General features: G+C 40.8%; 1 protein-coding gene across 1 annotated transcript in view; it reads right to left on the minus strand.

Annotated features, from left to right (window-relative positions):
• Positions 1 to 12366, minus strand: part of eya2 (EYA transcriptional coactivator and phosphatase 2) — a 26900-nt gene extending 14534 nt beyond the window's left edge. Inside the window, exons 1-5 of the mRNA XM_008279283.1 lie at positions 12015 to 12366; positions 1755 to 1834; positions 1466 to 1507; positions 987 to 1093; positions 123 to 239 (exon numbers count right to left, since the gene is read on the minus strand). Of these exons, the coding sequence (XP_008277505.1) occupies positions 123 to 239; positions 987 to 1089 (220 nt within the window). The 5' untranslated portion in view covers positions 1090 to 1093; positions 1466 to 1507; positions 1755 to 1834; positions 12015 to 12366. The remainder of the gene's footprint in view (positions 1 to 122; positions 240 to 986; positions 1094 to 1465; positions 1508 to 1754; positions 1835 to 12014) is intronic.
• Between the last annotated feature and the right edge of the window lie 2253 nt (positions 12367 to 14619).

The following is a 14619-nucleotide window of genomic DNA, read 5'->3' on the forward strand; positions in this document are numbered from 1 at the left end:
GGAGGACAGGATGGATGCTCCATTCAGCATGGCTAAATCAAAGATAATGTATGAAAGGTGTGTGTTACGGTGTGTCTAGCAGCATGTCCTTACATTCAGTGCACACAGCGTTTCAAACTCACCATGTGTGTGAGAGTAGCTGTAGAGGCTTTGGCTGGGAGGAGTGGTGCTGAAGTTAGAGTATCCCAGTAGTCCCGTCTGTCCTGGAGAGTGACTCAGACCGTCCTCTGTTTTAATGTCTGGAATAAAAACAGCACAAATTGTGTTCTGGATAAAACCTAACCAAGATGGAGCTTTGTAAACTTGACATTCCTATAATTAGATTTAGTGAACTTAACTGTGCCTCTAAAGTATGTCACAAGAATTAACAATGCCATTGTTAGTTGCTCAGAGCTCCCACTTTGATTGCTTTGGTGCCTAGAGAGCACACTAGTCTTGGATTGTGCTAAAGTGCACACTCTGATCACTGTTTTTTTTTAAATATATATATAATTTTAAATGTATACATTTTAGTAAAGTCTGAACATGTCTACTGATCACCAACTCTGAAGCAAACATATGTAAAACACATGACACTATGAGCGCTATGTGATGACTTGTTGTTGTAAATATGCACTATACAAATAAAACTGAATTGAATTGAATTGAATGACAGTGTATCTGTAGCGAAATGTGCCTGTCTCTTTTCTATATTACACCATGTCTGTCATCTGTCTTGTTTCCCTCAGTGTCCCTCCTCATGTCTCCATTTTTACTTTGCAATGTCACTGAATTTGTTTCAAGTCTTCAGTGGATCTTCCCCAATGTATTGTGTTGTTCTTGTGTCTTGTTGTTCACACAAAACTGAAAGAAGTTACACTGACTTAAAGAATAATCTAAAATCTAGCTCTACTTTGCCATCACGTGACATTACAGATGTTTAGCTTTAGAGATAACTTTCAAAATAACTCCAGGTTATTCACAACACTGTGTTTGCTTGTACTCACTGTAGGACGGCATGCTGTAGCCCTGTGAGTGGTGAGTGTACGGTGTGTATGGTCCTGCAGGCGGGAGGGCGGGGCTGTACTGAGTCTGTCCATACGCAGCCATGACACTGATGGGGAATGAAGAAACACAAGAATAAGGAAATTTTTGGTGACCAGTTCTTCTTTTTAATCTATACTGCAACATAATATATGTTGTTGTCAAGTTAGAACTGAATGTGAGGAAGTGCAGTTGGCTGCAGAGGAGATGGTCTGAACTTTTGCTACTTCCATTATGAAATGCAGAAACAAACAAACAAAACGACACTCAGTGGACACAATTAAAAGGAAAAGAGTCTCTGTTACAGCTTTTGGCTAAATTTACTTCATCAAGTTAATAAATCACAATGACCAAATTTGACCTTTAGTATTATTAGGACTTAGCATGACTTACATTGTAACGATTACAAAGAAATATTCAATTTAAGTGAAGAGAAACTCACCTGCAGGAGGGACGCCGAGTTTGAAACAGGTAATAAGAAGTCCTGTGAATGAGGCGAGAACAGACGCTGTCAGAAAATAAACAGTGAAACCATTTAGGAAATGACAAATAAGAATAAAAGCTCCAATTCTTTGGAAAACGGGCCAAAACGTCACAGAAAATAAGTGAATACAGGTTTTAAACTCTCAAAAATGGGACAGCCCAGTCCTGTTAAATCCTTTTTATCTTTTTTATCTTCACACTCCGACTGGATGCACTTCACTTGTGCCTTTGTAGTTTTGTTCTCTCACCTGCTCCTGTGGAGACAGCCTTATCCTCTTTATCCTGTCACACTGCTGTTAGTCAGGTTCCTCTCAAGCCGTCAACTCTCCTGTGGAAACAATAGCAAATACACATCATGAGGCCACAGGTATGCGGTGCACTGACACATGACGACGTGCCTGGAGCCCTGTGGCAGCGGGACTAAGGAGAAACATTTTCTCCACACACACAGTTCACGAGGTGAACGGGTTTTAAGGACAGTTGGAGAGACTGAGAGAGAGAGATTAAGATAAATGTGTTGTGAGGAGTCTTGCCAATATAGAGAATCTGACAGTCAAATAATGAGTTCCAGGAACCTGACAGGTAACATTGTTTCGAGGGAAAATGTTGCAAAATGCTCCACTACACCACTGCTGACTCACGCCGTTGTTTGGCACCTGTGCACGTAGCTGTAGAGGAAATAAAGCAGAAAAAACACCTAGAATGATACTGTGGTTCCAACCCAGCAGCAGTGTCAGGGGTTCACGGCTCTTAGTTCATGCTTGTTGAGCGATGTGATGGGACAATAGAGCTTTGTAAGACAGGAGAGAATAAGATGACATCATGAAGACAGGACAAATTTTGCAATGTAATTGTTTTTGAGCTACAGTATCTCTTTGTACTGTATTTCTCTAAACTCAGCTGCTTCTTGGTAATATTGGATTAGCGTCTTTGTACAAAATATGATAAAACACATTGATTAATCAGACATTTAGTTAACCCATTTTACCACAAACTTCTTCTTTCTTTAGTTATTTTATCAATGCGCTGTTTTTCATTTGAATTTAGAGTTTATTAAATACATCATTGTGTATTGCACTACTGTCAACATGAGATTACATACACTGTTATAGAAGATTTAATCTGACAGAAGGCTCAATAGAAAAGACCAGAACAGGTTTTAGCTCAGTAGGCCGAAGGTCAAAAGATCAACACAACATGAATTCATCTAAGCAGGAAGCTGAGGGAGGTCAGTCTGTCAATCTGCATCGCCTAAATCCCACTCACACTAGCTACCACTCAAGCAAGCTACTGGGAAACACTTAGGTAGAAATACCATCTATAATATTGAACCAAAATTATAGTTTACCTTAGTTCCAATTAGGGTGACCCATAAATGCTGCAGAATGCAACTGCATTTTTAGCCGGTTTTGTAAAAAGGCCCCACAAAGGAATCTTTTTTTTTTCCTGTTTGTTGTTAAAGTGTAGTTGTGGTGCACATAGCCCCGACCTAAACCTCAAGCAGTTTCTCTGGAAAAGAATTAAAACACAGAACACGAGCCAAGTCTTATCACAGAACATCAGTACCGACCTAGCTAATACACTTGTGACAGAATGTTACGAAATCCCTGCAGCAAGGTTTTCTTGTGGAAAACCTTCCCCAGAAGAGTGAAGGCTGTTAGACTGGCGTGTAAACAGTTTCAGAGAGAACAATCACACGTGGGTGTATTGTTCTAGTGGCCATGTAGGAGTCAGAGCATTAAAAAGAGCATCAGATAACCTGCCTTTGGTTCAGCACAATTACAACTGCTTGTGTTTTGTGTGTAGCTACATGACAACACACAACACGCTGAACTATTTAATTAATTTCATCTCTCCTTTTCTTCCTCCTTCTGTCTCCTTTGGTTTCTCTCTCTCTCTCTGTGCCTCTGGGTCATTCCAATCTGGCAAAGCTGCAGCTAACTGCCTGACCTCCAACCTCGCTGACAACACAACGACAGAGACAGATGACAGTCATGAATTATAGGGGCAACCGGGTTTTACGGCAGCAGAGACATGAAGGTGACTGAGCAAAAAAAAAAAAAAAAAAGACTGAGGAGACAGAAATGAAAGATTCACCATCACTGGCGTCATAAAATCAGACACGCTATCATGTATGTTATTCTCGTGTCCTTAGCTACAGTTTTTTGGGCAGACACATAAAAGCAGAGAAAATAAATCTCATGTTACATTTCCAGCTAATGTAGTTGCCCTCCCACCTTTTAAAACACCCGAGACAGCTTGCAGTGTTTTTTGAGTAAATAAATGTATTTCTATCGCGATGTGGCCACAAAGCCTCCACAGCCAGAAAAGATCTACCTGCACATCTGTGTTACTGACTGTGAGGTTAACACTGAGGTGCTCCACTGTAGCAATGCTAAAAGGGCAAAACATATAATGAAAGTATTTAATGGGAAAAAAATAAAAAGTAACTTCTTTCAAGTAAAGTCAACTTACGAAGTTCGACCCAAAGGCTGCAAATTAAGAATTAAATTGTGTTATTAGTTTAAAGTCAATTTAAAATCTTAACTTTCAATCTAAACATGTGCTCATCATAACCTATTCTTTTCATGTGAGGTTTTCCACCTCAGAAATGATCCTCAATCTTTGCTTAAGTCCTTGCAGCCATTGCGACCCTGATCTGACCTTTTATCACCGGCAGACTGTGAAGCTCCAGAGAATGACACTGATCCTGCAGCACAGAAGAAAAATAAGGAAAGTGCTGTTGTGCTTTGCATTTCCTAGTACTTCCCAGGGATCAAAAGTGAGAGCGACGCCTGTTCAGAGTCCTCTTGACTTCAGCTGCAACAGTCGTGTATGCGCGCACAACGCACAAACCCAAAAAACTGCGTGCGATAACCGATGAACTTCCTGGTTCAGGGTGAGGCCTGAGAGGAGGGCGGCCAAGGCCATGGGAACTACAGGACACCGGAGGGAAGATGAGTGGAGCTCAACAGAGATGTGGAGGGCCAAGGGCTGAAACTGAAGCTAAAACAAACCCAGCAGGGCCACAGGGGGCCACAAGGCCACAAGGCCAGTCCCACCAGCTTCACCTGGGTCCCAGGGTTCTTCTAGACCACGGCTTCTTTCACGGATATCAAATTCTAGCCTTTGTGCAGCATTTTGTGCTTTAAGTTGAAATGTCATTTGATACAGTTAAAAGGAATACACAGTGTTTATGCAGATTTACCTGTTTTTCCGCTAAAACCAGTGAGTGAGGAAAAGATGATTGACACAAAGCTAAGTCTTACTTTATGTAACAACCAGCTTCACTTATCAGGAGGTCGTTGTGCTAAACAAACTAGTGTGACAGTTTCTCTGATCATATCTTAGGTCAAGAACAAGAATAACTGTTGAAACAGTGATAAAAGTGCACAGTTTCCAACAATCTGTTGTTAGACACTTTCATAGTGTTGTATTTATTTGAACAAAATTAGATATTTAAAGAATTAGATATGAAAGTTTGTTAATTCCATCCAGCCAATGGGTAAACATGGTTTAGATGTCAGAACAAAACCGGCTCCTGTCCATATTTTGATCATACTAATCCCACGTTAGCACACTGCCAAACGATAATTAGCAACTGGCACCTAAAATGCAAGAAAAAGAAATGATGTAGAAGCTCAAGATTGTAAAAAGCAAGAAACAGTTTAACATATGGTAAGGCAGGCAAGTAAGGCAGTTAGATTTAGTGCATGTGATGCAGAATATATTTAAATCCAAATGTATTATTGCTAAGCTGAAATGGTTAACAACCAAACCTTGCTGTATTGGCTTGAGTGACGTTACATCAATGGGACTGCCCAAACTCAAACTCAAAATAATATAAAATCCATTCTTTTGTTGTAAATTTCATTTAGCCCAACCTGCATCATTTATTTAATTCAAAGCAGGATTGTATTTCATATTTGAAAATGCAGGAATATGTATGTATAAATAAACAAACAAACAAACAAACAATAGATTCAACACATCTACTACTAAGTCTACTACTTAAAACAAAAACATCAGGATTATCGCCCACACGTTTGTCCTGCAACTAAGTGACTCATCACTTTTCAAGAGCTAATAATCATTTTTGTGTACTTCTTCAGAAGCGGGGCTGGTCGTGAATGAATTAGTTACAGTTCGCTGAATTTCCAGTGAAGGGTGTGTGCCTTTATGTCGTATGTACCCAAGTCAAATATGATGTTGATATAATGTCAGGTGTCTCGCGTGTGTCTGGCTAAATATGTGTTTACAGTGTCAATACTTGTGCTGTGTCAGTGTCTGTATGAGACCTGATAGGACGTGCAAGAGTCTGGTTTCACGCTGCAGTGACCCTCTTAAGGTTCTGACCTTTACCAAAACACCGCGGTTCTCAATCAGCGGCTTGAAAAGGTGACTCGGCAGTTTGTAATCGCGCCATATGGGACCCCACCTGGGGCTTCAATTTGGACAGTCTACATAAGTGCCTGGAGCAAGTTGGGGGGGGGGACTGATTCACAGCCGAACACGAACCTCACTCTCTCAGCTGCTGATAAAAGACATAGAACAAGGGCCCACTATTTGCGTCTGTGCGACACTATCAGGGTTTTCGTCGTGGAAGTTGGTGCCATCTGCCAGCCTCTGCTCTCTTTAAACACTTTTGGCACACAGCTGACAGTTCAACAGGGCAGATTGCAGCAAAACAGCGAAAAACACAGAACAACTTCTATTTCAGAATTTTCTTTTTTTTTAATCCTCGTAATCAAATAAAAACTACCTCCACATTCAGAAGTGAAAACAAAGTTAGCAAGATAAATGAGCACAAGATGATTTAGCAATCATGTGAGAATGTCAGTCGTAGTCTTTCGTAACAGTTTCTTTAAAACCCAAAGTATTATTATGTAATACTTAATGACAAAAACAGAGCATCAAACTGTTTAAACTCTGCAAACACTTTCAGGTTGAGCCAGGTTTGCAACCTATTTTATTATCAATTATTCTGCGGATCGTTCCTCTGAAAAAATAGTTGGAAACATGTAGGAAAATCATGAAAATGTACAATTTTTCCTTTTCTTTTTTCTCCTTTCTGAGCATTAGTTCAAAACCCAAAGAGTTCAGTTTACTGTTACAAAAGAAAAAGGAAAGTCGTAAATTTTCACAATCAGTCATTAGTTAACTCTTTACTTTAACTATCAAATGAGTTTTTAAGAAATTTTTAATTGATCATTTTTTGCTACATGGAGAACTACAAAAAAATCTCATGAATTGCCACCATGTACAATGTTAATCTTAAATCAAACTGGGCAGTTCATTGAACCTTACATGGTAGTGTTACATGTATGGGTTATAAATAATAGACACATTCTAATTGAAGTCATTTATGCTCATCTATTCATTCGTGTGAATCAATGCATGAATATTCTTGTTTTCCAACAGACAACATTTTACTTCTGTAAATGGAAAGCCATTAAACTCAGCAGTAGCCCATCATGACTTTGCTGACACCTCCTTGCAAAGACTGACGTTTGCTGAGACGGTAAAAAACAAAAACGCAGGTGTAGGATGCTCCAGTCACCTGCTCACTGTCAACCTGACCCATCTCAATCAGTTCCTTTGTAGCCAGAATGCAAACCTTCCCAGCTTCTACTACCACCTGACCTACAACAGCCTTAACCAAAAATTAGGAAACCTGAGCAACCGGTTTAAGACTGACTGACTGATCCCTTTATTGACAGCCCTCAAAGCCTCTGCAGCTGTTTCCTCAATTAATCGAAACACTCACACACAACCACACCTGGCCGGTACTCCTGCTAGTTGTTTTAAAAAAGAGTGAAGTCGTACGATGACAGGTACAGAGCTACTTTGAAAGAAACAGAAGTCGATCTGCAAGAGGCTCCAATTAATCTCTGGCAGCAGTGAACCTGTTGTCGACTCTGTCTGCACTCTGTAACTTAACCTCCAGACTTGGTGGCCTTTTCTTTTCACTTGACTAACTCCTGAAACAAGACTGCTTTAATGCCAGAAGCCCCCTCTGTCCCTCAGTAATCAAAACCTCTTCATTCGACAATGCCAATATCTTTATCTCCCTGTTTCTCCAGCACACACTCTTTGCGCCTTTCTAAATTACCTCTCAAAAAAAAATCGGCATTCCTTTTACTGCCTCCCTAATCCTTTCTCTCGTTCTTCCACACTGGGGTTCATTGCCTGCGTCCGAGGACTAACACTAATAATATCCCTTATAATTTCCCCCCTGTGATATTGCCAAATCCAAAAAGGACCACCTACCCCAAGGCCCAGGCTCTGTTTCCCCCCAGAACCAGTGCCCCGGGACGGGGGTCAGAGTGAGGGACAGCTGGCAGACCTCCCAGCAGCCCAGAGGAGCGGGTGTGGGGTTGGAGGACTGGGCTGACCCCAGTCAGATGGTGGTCTGGCTCCCAGGTAAAAAACATCTGGTCCAGTGATGGGAGGGTTGCTGTGCACACGCTCACACATTCAAAAGTGACACACGCCTGACTGCATGAGTGCTCCGGCCTTCTCTAATGAACACACACACACACCTACACACACACACAAATGTACACACACTCACAGACTCGCTGCTTTATTAGTCATTAGGACAAAAAGGTTTGCCCTCGATCAGTCTGCGCGGCACATGATGGCGAGCGGCCGCCCTAGTTGCTAACAGCTGGCCAGACAGAACTCGCTGGTAGCCGGAGCTCACAGGCGCTACAGACGGACTCAGGTCCAATTACTTCTTTACTGGTAAATTTACAGTGTAAGTGTGCGTGAGGCGACAGAGAAAGCACGAGAGAAGAGAAGTAAGAGCGATTTATGCCTTCATGGGGAGATAGGAGCGCAAGACAAATGAGATATTATCAAGTGTGAGTTGGCGTGAAACATATGGAAAAATGATGAAAAAAAACACTACATCTAGGACAGGGTTCAATGAGAAACAGTAAGAAAAACTCTGACACCTATAAAAATATTCCAAGAACCACAGCGAATGATTAAATTCTCTTCTCAGTGGAAAATACCCCCGTGTTAAAAAGGCACAGAAAAAAAAAACACAATGAAATATGGTCACTGCAGGCTATGCTGCGATGTGTGTGGCTTCACCATTCTCAAGACGAGATAAGGCGAGCGGAGATCGCCAGAGAGACAGCTGTTGTCTGCTGACAGCCCAGGCTTTATTACACGCACACAGACCTACACACACACACATCACCACAAGGCCTTGCTGGGAGCTCTCTGGGACTTAAGGGAATTAAAAAGGGGGGAGGTAAAGGGCGGGAGAGGGGAAGACATTCAGAGGAAAGTTTGGTTAGCCTCGAACTGTTCGATGGGTAGCAGATCAACCAACAGAGACGCTGCCATCTCTTTCCAATCCTGACTTTTTGCTCGGTTTGTGCACACACCTCCAAGGCCTTGCAACAGAACTTCTAGTGTAAGTGAACGGATAATTCAAGCCTCTATCGCATATTTGCTAAAATATAACTGTAGAAAAACACAAAGGAGAAACTCAGCGGAGAAAACACACAATGAGGACCAGAGAGGGAGCAGTTCTTTTTGTTGAAGACTCAAAATCAGTGTCTCTCATCCTTAATGTACGGCCTCTCTTTAGCAACATCCCCATCTTACGTTACTAAACCTTTAATCAAGAACTTTTACAGAGAATAAGTGAAAGAGTTCTGATTTGGTTGGACTTGCAGTTTGTGTAGACAGCTGCACATATCAGGCTACATTCGTGATTGCTTCTTCTGAAGTTGTATAACGTTAGAAGCAGTTGTTCCAAGAGCTGAAACCCTAAACTCACAACTCAGCAAAGAAACTGAAATTTGCGATTTTATTAGCCTATAGTTGGAAGTAACATTTGTTCTGCTGTAGCTTTTCTCCACACATAGCAGAGCATTATCATTACTTGCTGACTTTTTTTTTCCTTTATAAATAACATTTACATTTTTCTGTGTGTCACTATCACACCTCCACCAGGTTTATGGACACAGTCCGACGTTAAAAGAAAAATATGTGGTTATGAGGTAAATTTAATAACTTAAGAAAAAATAAATATTGAAGTCTTTTATAGTGACGTTTTGTCTTAACTTTGTTGTCCCACCTAACCAGTGTGTCCTTCTCAATATTAAAACCAGGACAAACTGGGGTAGATGGTGAAACTTGTTGCCTCGACCTCTCGTCAAGCAGTAAGAACAAAGTGTTGGAACACAGTCATGTAAATGTCTTTTCTTTCTACAGATTTGCTCTGTTCAGACTGTTGAGCAAAAACGTGAAAACGTGTGTAAATGATACAACTGCACTATTGAAATGACTCAGATTAAAACTTTTCTGCACCAAGTATCAAACTCACTCACTTCAATGCAGCAAATAAAACAGTGAGCTACACTGACACAGTGAACCAGCTTTTAGCAGTGAGATGATACCGCTACTTCACACTGGTGGATTGGATATAGTTTAATACGATTTACTTCAACACAACAGCCTTGCTCTTACCTTGAATTCAAGTAAGTAAGGCTACTTGACTCCCATTGAGAGAGAGGGGGGGGAGGTGAGGAGGATGAAAAAGAGAGAGGGCAGGAGATGAACAGAAGCTGAAAGACATCAAGAACTGTGCAGCTGTGAAGAAATATAATAAAAATCGGTGCAGATAAAGTCAGGAAGAGCCGAGCTTCCTATGAAAATATTTATCATTCCAGAAACGTTTGGCTACAGAGGGGTTTGGAATTAATTTGTGTTTTCTTAAGAGGGGGTGCCTTGCGCTACAGGATGGGGAATTCTCCACAACCCGGGACTTTTCGGGCTGCTGCTTATTCACAATTTATTAGAGCTAGTAATAAGAACCATGAAGGCTGAGGGGAGAAACACTGAGAGGGTCTCGGGCCGGCCATGGAAAAGGGAGTCCAGAAATGGGGCCTAATGTTATTAGGAGACGAACCGCAGTGTTAAATCAAACACACTTGAGCAGCACACACCTTCGGTATGTGGTCTGAGCACACCTCCCAGCTGCCTCCATCAGACCCCTGGACGTGTTTTGTGAGGGTGAAAGTACAAGTAGATCTGGAGATTTAGTAGGATTTAGAGTCTGTCAAGGATCTGAATCTGATACAGCAACTATCTAAAATGAAGATTTGGCTGGCTATTACCCCTCCAGCTTTATTTCAGATAATTGAAGCTGACAAGTAGAGACATGTGTCTTAGAAAATTCAAAAATTAGGGTGATATTTTTGAGAACTGGAATATGGGAAACACTTTGCTTTGTAGCTAAGCTTTGTTTGCCCTGCATCAACAATTATGGTAATTTAAAAAAAGTCAGTCTATGAAGACAAAAATCTGTCGCAAAAATGATAGCTTAATTTAATTTAATTTTAATTTTAAACTGAAAAAAAAATCTCATATATTTTCAAATGAATCAAAGGACAAATATCTGAGCAGATTCTAAAAAAAAAAACAAGCAAATGCAATGTCCTATTTATTTAGTTGGAATAAATATATTTACACGATTCTCTCCCCCAAACCAGGGGCCCCATTAATCACTGTTCCTCCGACTGTGCAGCTGATAGAAGTGTTTAAATGTGATTTAAATGGCTGGCAAAACACACAGAGTGACTTTTCTAGTCTGGAGCCATGAAGGGGTCCTTGAAAAATATGAATACCAGCCTTTGAAAAATGCTTAGTGAGGCTCCCCTAATTTAGTTAATGAGGGTCCCTGCATGGCTGCTGAAGGGGTGCCAATGATTTGGGTGTAATCTTCTGTACTTATAGGCCAGAGCAAAAAAAAAAAAAAAAAGTGTTGCAAGGATTCAGGCAGCACCAAGAAAAACAAAGGCGCTCAATCAAAGCAGAAGGCCCCTCACACACTTGTAGCCCAGACACTAATAATCGCTTTGTTGATGGTGAATTTGGGGATTTTCTGCTTTTATAAATGACTAGATAAAAATGTTACATTTGGAAGCTTAACAGGCAGGTAGAAATTGTGTGAATATACTATTAACGGTTATGTGATCCAACCTTTTTCTAGTGTAGTTTCTTTAAATGGCAAATGTGTTTAACAGGCATTTGGAATGAGGACTGGCGTAATAATAAAACACATTTAGAAAGTTTTAAAAAAAAATCTCACCCACTATATAAAGAGAAACACTCTAACAATATTGCCACTGTTAAATTAATCTATATTCTAGTTGGTTAATTATAATTAACTGTGAAATAACTGGAGGAAGCAAATTGAAAATATTTTATATTACATTCTAAGCTGCATGTTGTGGATTTAAATTTAACAGCTGACTAATCTTCTTGTCTAACTTTAAATTGAATATTATTACTGAAAAATAATTACTTTCGAGCAGCAGTGTTGACTTGAACAGAAACATGGATAGGAATCTGCAGAAGCTGTTTAGGTCATTTTCTGGGTGCAAATAAACAGCGCAGGAAACTCACAGCGACGTGATGCTTAATTAGGGAGGAGAAGTAAATAAACATTTTCCTGCGTGGAAGACGAGACGATTCTCACTCACCATTATTTAGAATGAAGCACAGGCAGGAAAAACAAATCCGGTAATCAGTCGGAGCAGAGTTTCCTCTCCATGCCCGGCGCACACTGTCTCCCTCCGCAAGTGTCCCGCTCGAGCTGATCAGTGACACACAGAGCTGCTGCTGCTGCTGCTGCTGCGGAGTCCGCAGAAGAAGAAGACGAGGAAGAGGAAGAAGAAGAAGAGAGGGGAAAAAAACGACTAAAAAACAGAAAAAGTTCAGCTCGAGAGGCTCCAGGTGACAGCTTCTCACATCGATCTCACTTCTCTTCCTCCGCAGCTTCAGCAGTTGTGTTTGCTTTCCTGGCGGTGGGGAAGTGATGTTAAGTAAATGAGCGAAGATTTCTGGTTCCTCCTCCTCCTTCTCCTGTGTGCGCGCAACGGGAATGTGTGTGTGTGTGTGTGTGTGTGTGTGTGTGTGTGTGTGTGCGCGCGCGCCCCTCTCTTTATCTCAACCACTCCTTCAGCAGAAGTGCTTCACTTCTCGACTTTTTTTCCTTCTTCTTCTTCTCTATCTCCACTTTAAATCTTTGTTTGGTCAAGGGCTCTTCTTCACGTGTGTTTACACAACGACCCTGGAACTATTCAGAGAGACTGTCTGCACTCCACATATGAAGATTTGTGAGTTTGTGGTAAATAACTCCAGGCTATTGACAGTTTTATCAAGACTTTGTTATCTTTTCTGTGAGTTTGGCTGTGGTGGTTTAGATTCATTATTGAGCTTCTTACAGCATAGACAGATAATAAATAGACTGTAATTCCATTCCTCTGTTTGAATTAATGCACACGTTTTATTTTATGGGCCTTTCATTCCTTTATCTCTCTGTAGATCTGCAATAAGTACACATAATAACTGAATTATTTGCATAATAATACCGCATACTTGCTATACTCTAAAACTACATTAATAAAATGAACATTTCCAATAAAATAATACTCCCCTAACCTACTAACATGAAGTAGAGATCATGTATATCACATATTCAAACAAAGCAAGTGAGGTTAAAATAAAAAAATAAACAAAACAAGACTTTAAACTATTTCAAATGTCCCAAAGTACTCTAACAGTGATTCCAAGAACTCCCTCTATTTGTTAATAGACATTTCAATGATAGATTACGTGTAACTCAGTAAGGTCTGATATTAAATCTTTTCCCAGAAACTTAGAGCAATCTGGAAGCTGTGGTAACCAAGGCTTACAGTTGCAAAATCTGATTTTTCCAAACCCCAGTTTACGATCCTGACACCAAGACATTTGTGTTGTCCTGAGGCCTAGAGCGTATCACCTGGGCCCGGCTGTGTATATTTTCGTATATAGTAAATGTCAAAGATCTTTCAAGGTTACCAAAACAGGTCATGTGATGTATGGTCTTAAAAACACCTGCCCAACTGAAGGAATATTGTCTTGTCTGAGTGCAGCCATGATTACTCGTAAGGTTTCCCCGTAGTCAAGGAAGCGCAACACAGGTGTTTCATCCTGCACCATGTGTTTGTTTAAAATATTGAGAATATGTGTGTGTTTGTGTCTGCTTCATACGTGTCCAACGTGTGTGCCATTGTCTCGGTGTGTATTTTGTAACACGAGGAAGACTGGGTCGGAGCTGGGAGCCACGGCTCGGGAGGAAACAGGTTCTCCTGAGCGTGGACAACAGGATGCGTTCACTGACACCATCTCCACACCCGCAGACATGGATATGTGAGGGCACCTGGGGGGGAGAATCTCGCTTCTTTACATCTGAGATAATGTTGGCATTGCTGACCTTTTACAAATAAAAGAAAAGGAGCATCCTTGAGGGTAAAATTACTTTCAAAAATGCTGGATGACAACACGTCCTGGGTGAAAAGGTGTTGTTTTTTTTCCCCAACACTAAGATATTACAAAAGAACAAAACCAGAAGAAACAGAGATGGAGGAACTAACTACACATCATATTTATTTACCCATAAATCACAGCTTGACAGAGGCTGACAAACACCACTCAGATTTCATGGGTTAAACTAGGTGTTTAGATACAATGCACTTTTGAGATTCATGTAGGGTTTTTCTGAACTTCTGAAATTTTCAGCCTCATTATTTAGTTTTGCACATTTTGCTGCCATCTGTTACTTCACTTCCTCAACCTTGTTATTAAGAATTACTTCAGTTAGTAATTTCCTACTTAACAAAGAACTCCTTCCACCATCCCACAAAGCATGAGCCCGAACCTGTTGCGTTTGGCACATGTCAGGTGTGAGAGTGATAGTGACAGCAAGAAGGAGGAGAGAACATTAGTGGAGAAAACGTTTGACAGGCCTCACTCACTAACTGCGTGGTGTGAAGCGGCGCATGTTGGTCTGCTGAGGCTAATGTCGGTATAGAAACCGATATCTCTGCCCCCTGTGCGATGAGTGATGACAATAATGAGTCTAAAGTAACACTTGGTGTTATTGTAAAGGAATGCAAAAAGCTAATGATGATAATTGAAACCTTGTCTGTAGTTCCAGTGATTTGTATTTAATGACACGGTTCAGTGCCAGTGCAAGAAGTGAGATGTAACAGTGCAGCACAAGGTAAGGGAGGCTCTTCTGTTGGATTCCAGTGGCACAAAGTT

Source organism: Stegastes partitus, unplaced genomic scaffold, assembly GCF_000690725.1.
Source record: "Stegastes partitus isolate 25-593 unplaced genomic scaffold, Stegastes_partitus-1.0.2 Scaffold151, whole genome shotgun sequence".
NCBI classification, from domain to species: Eukaryota; Metazoa; Chordata; class Actinopteri; family Pomacentridae; genus Stegastes; species Stegastes partitus.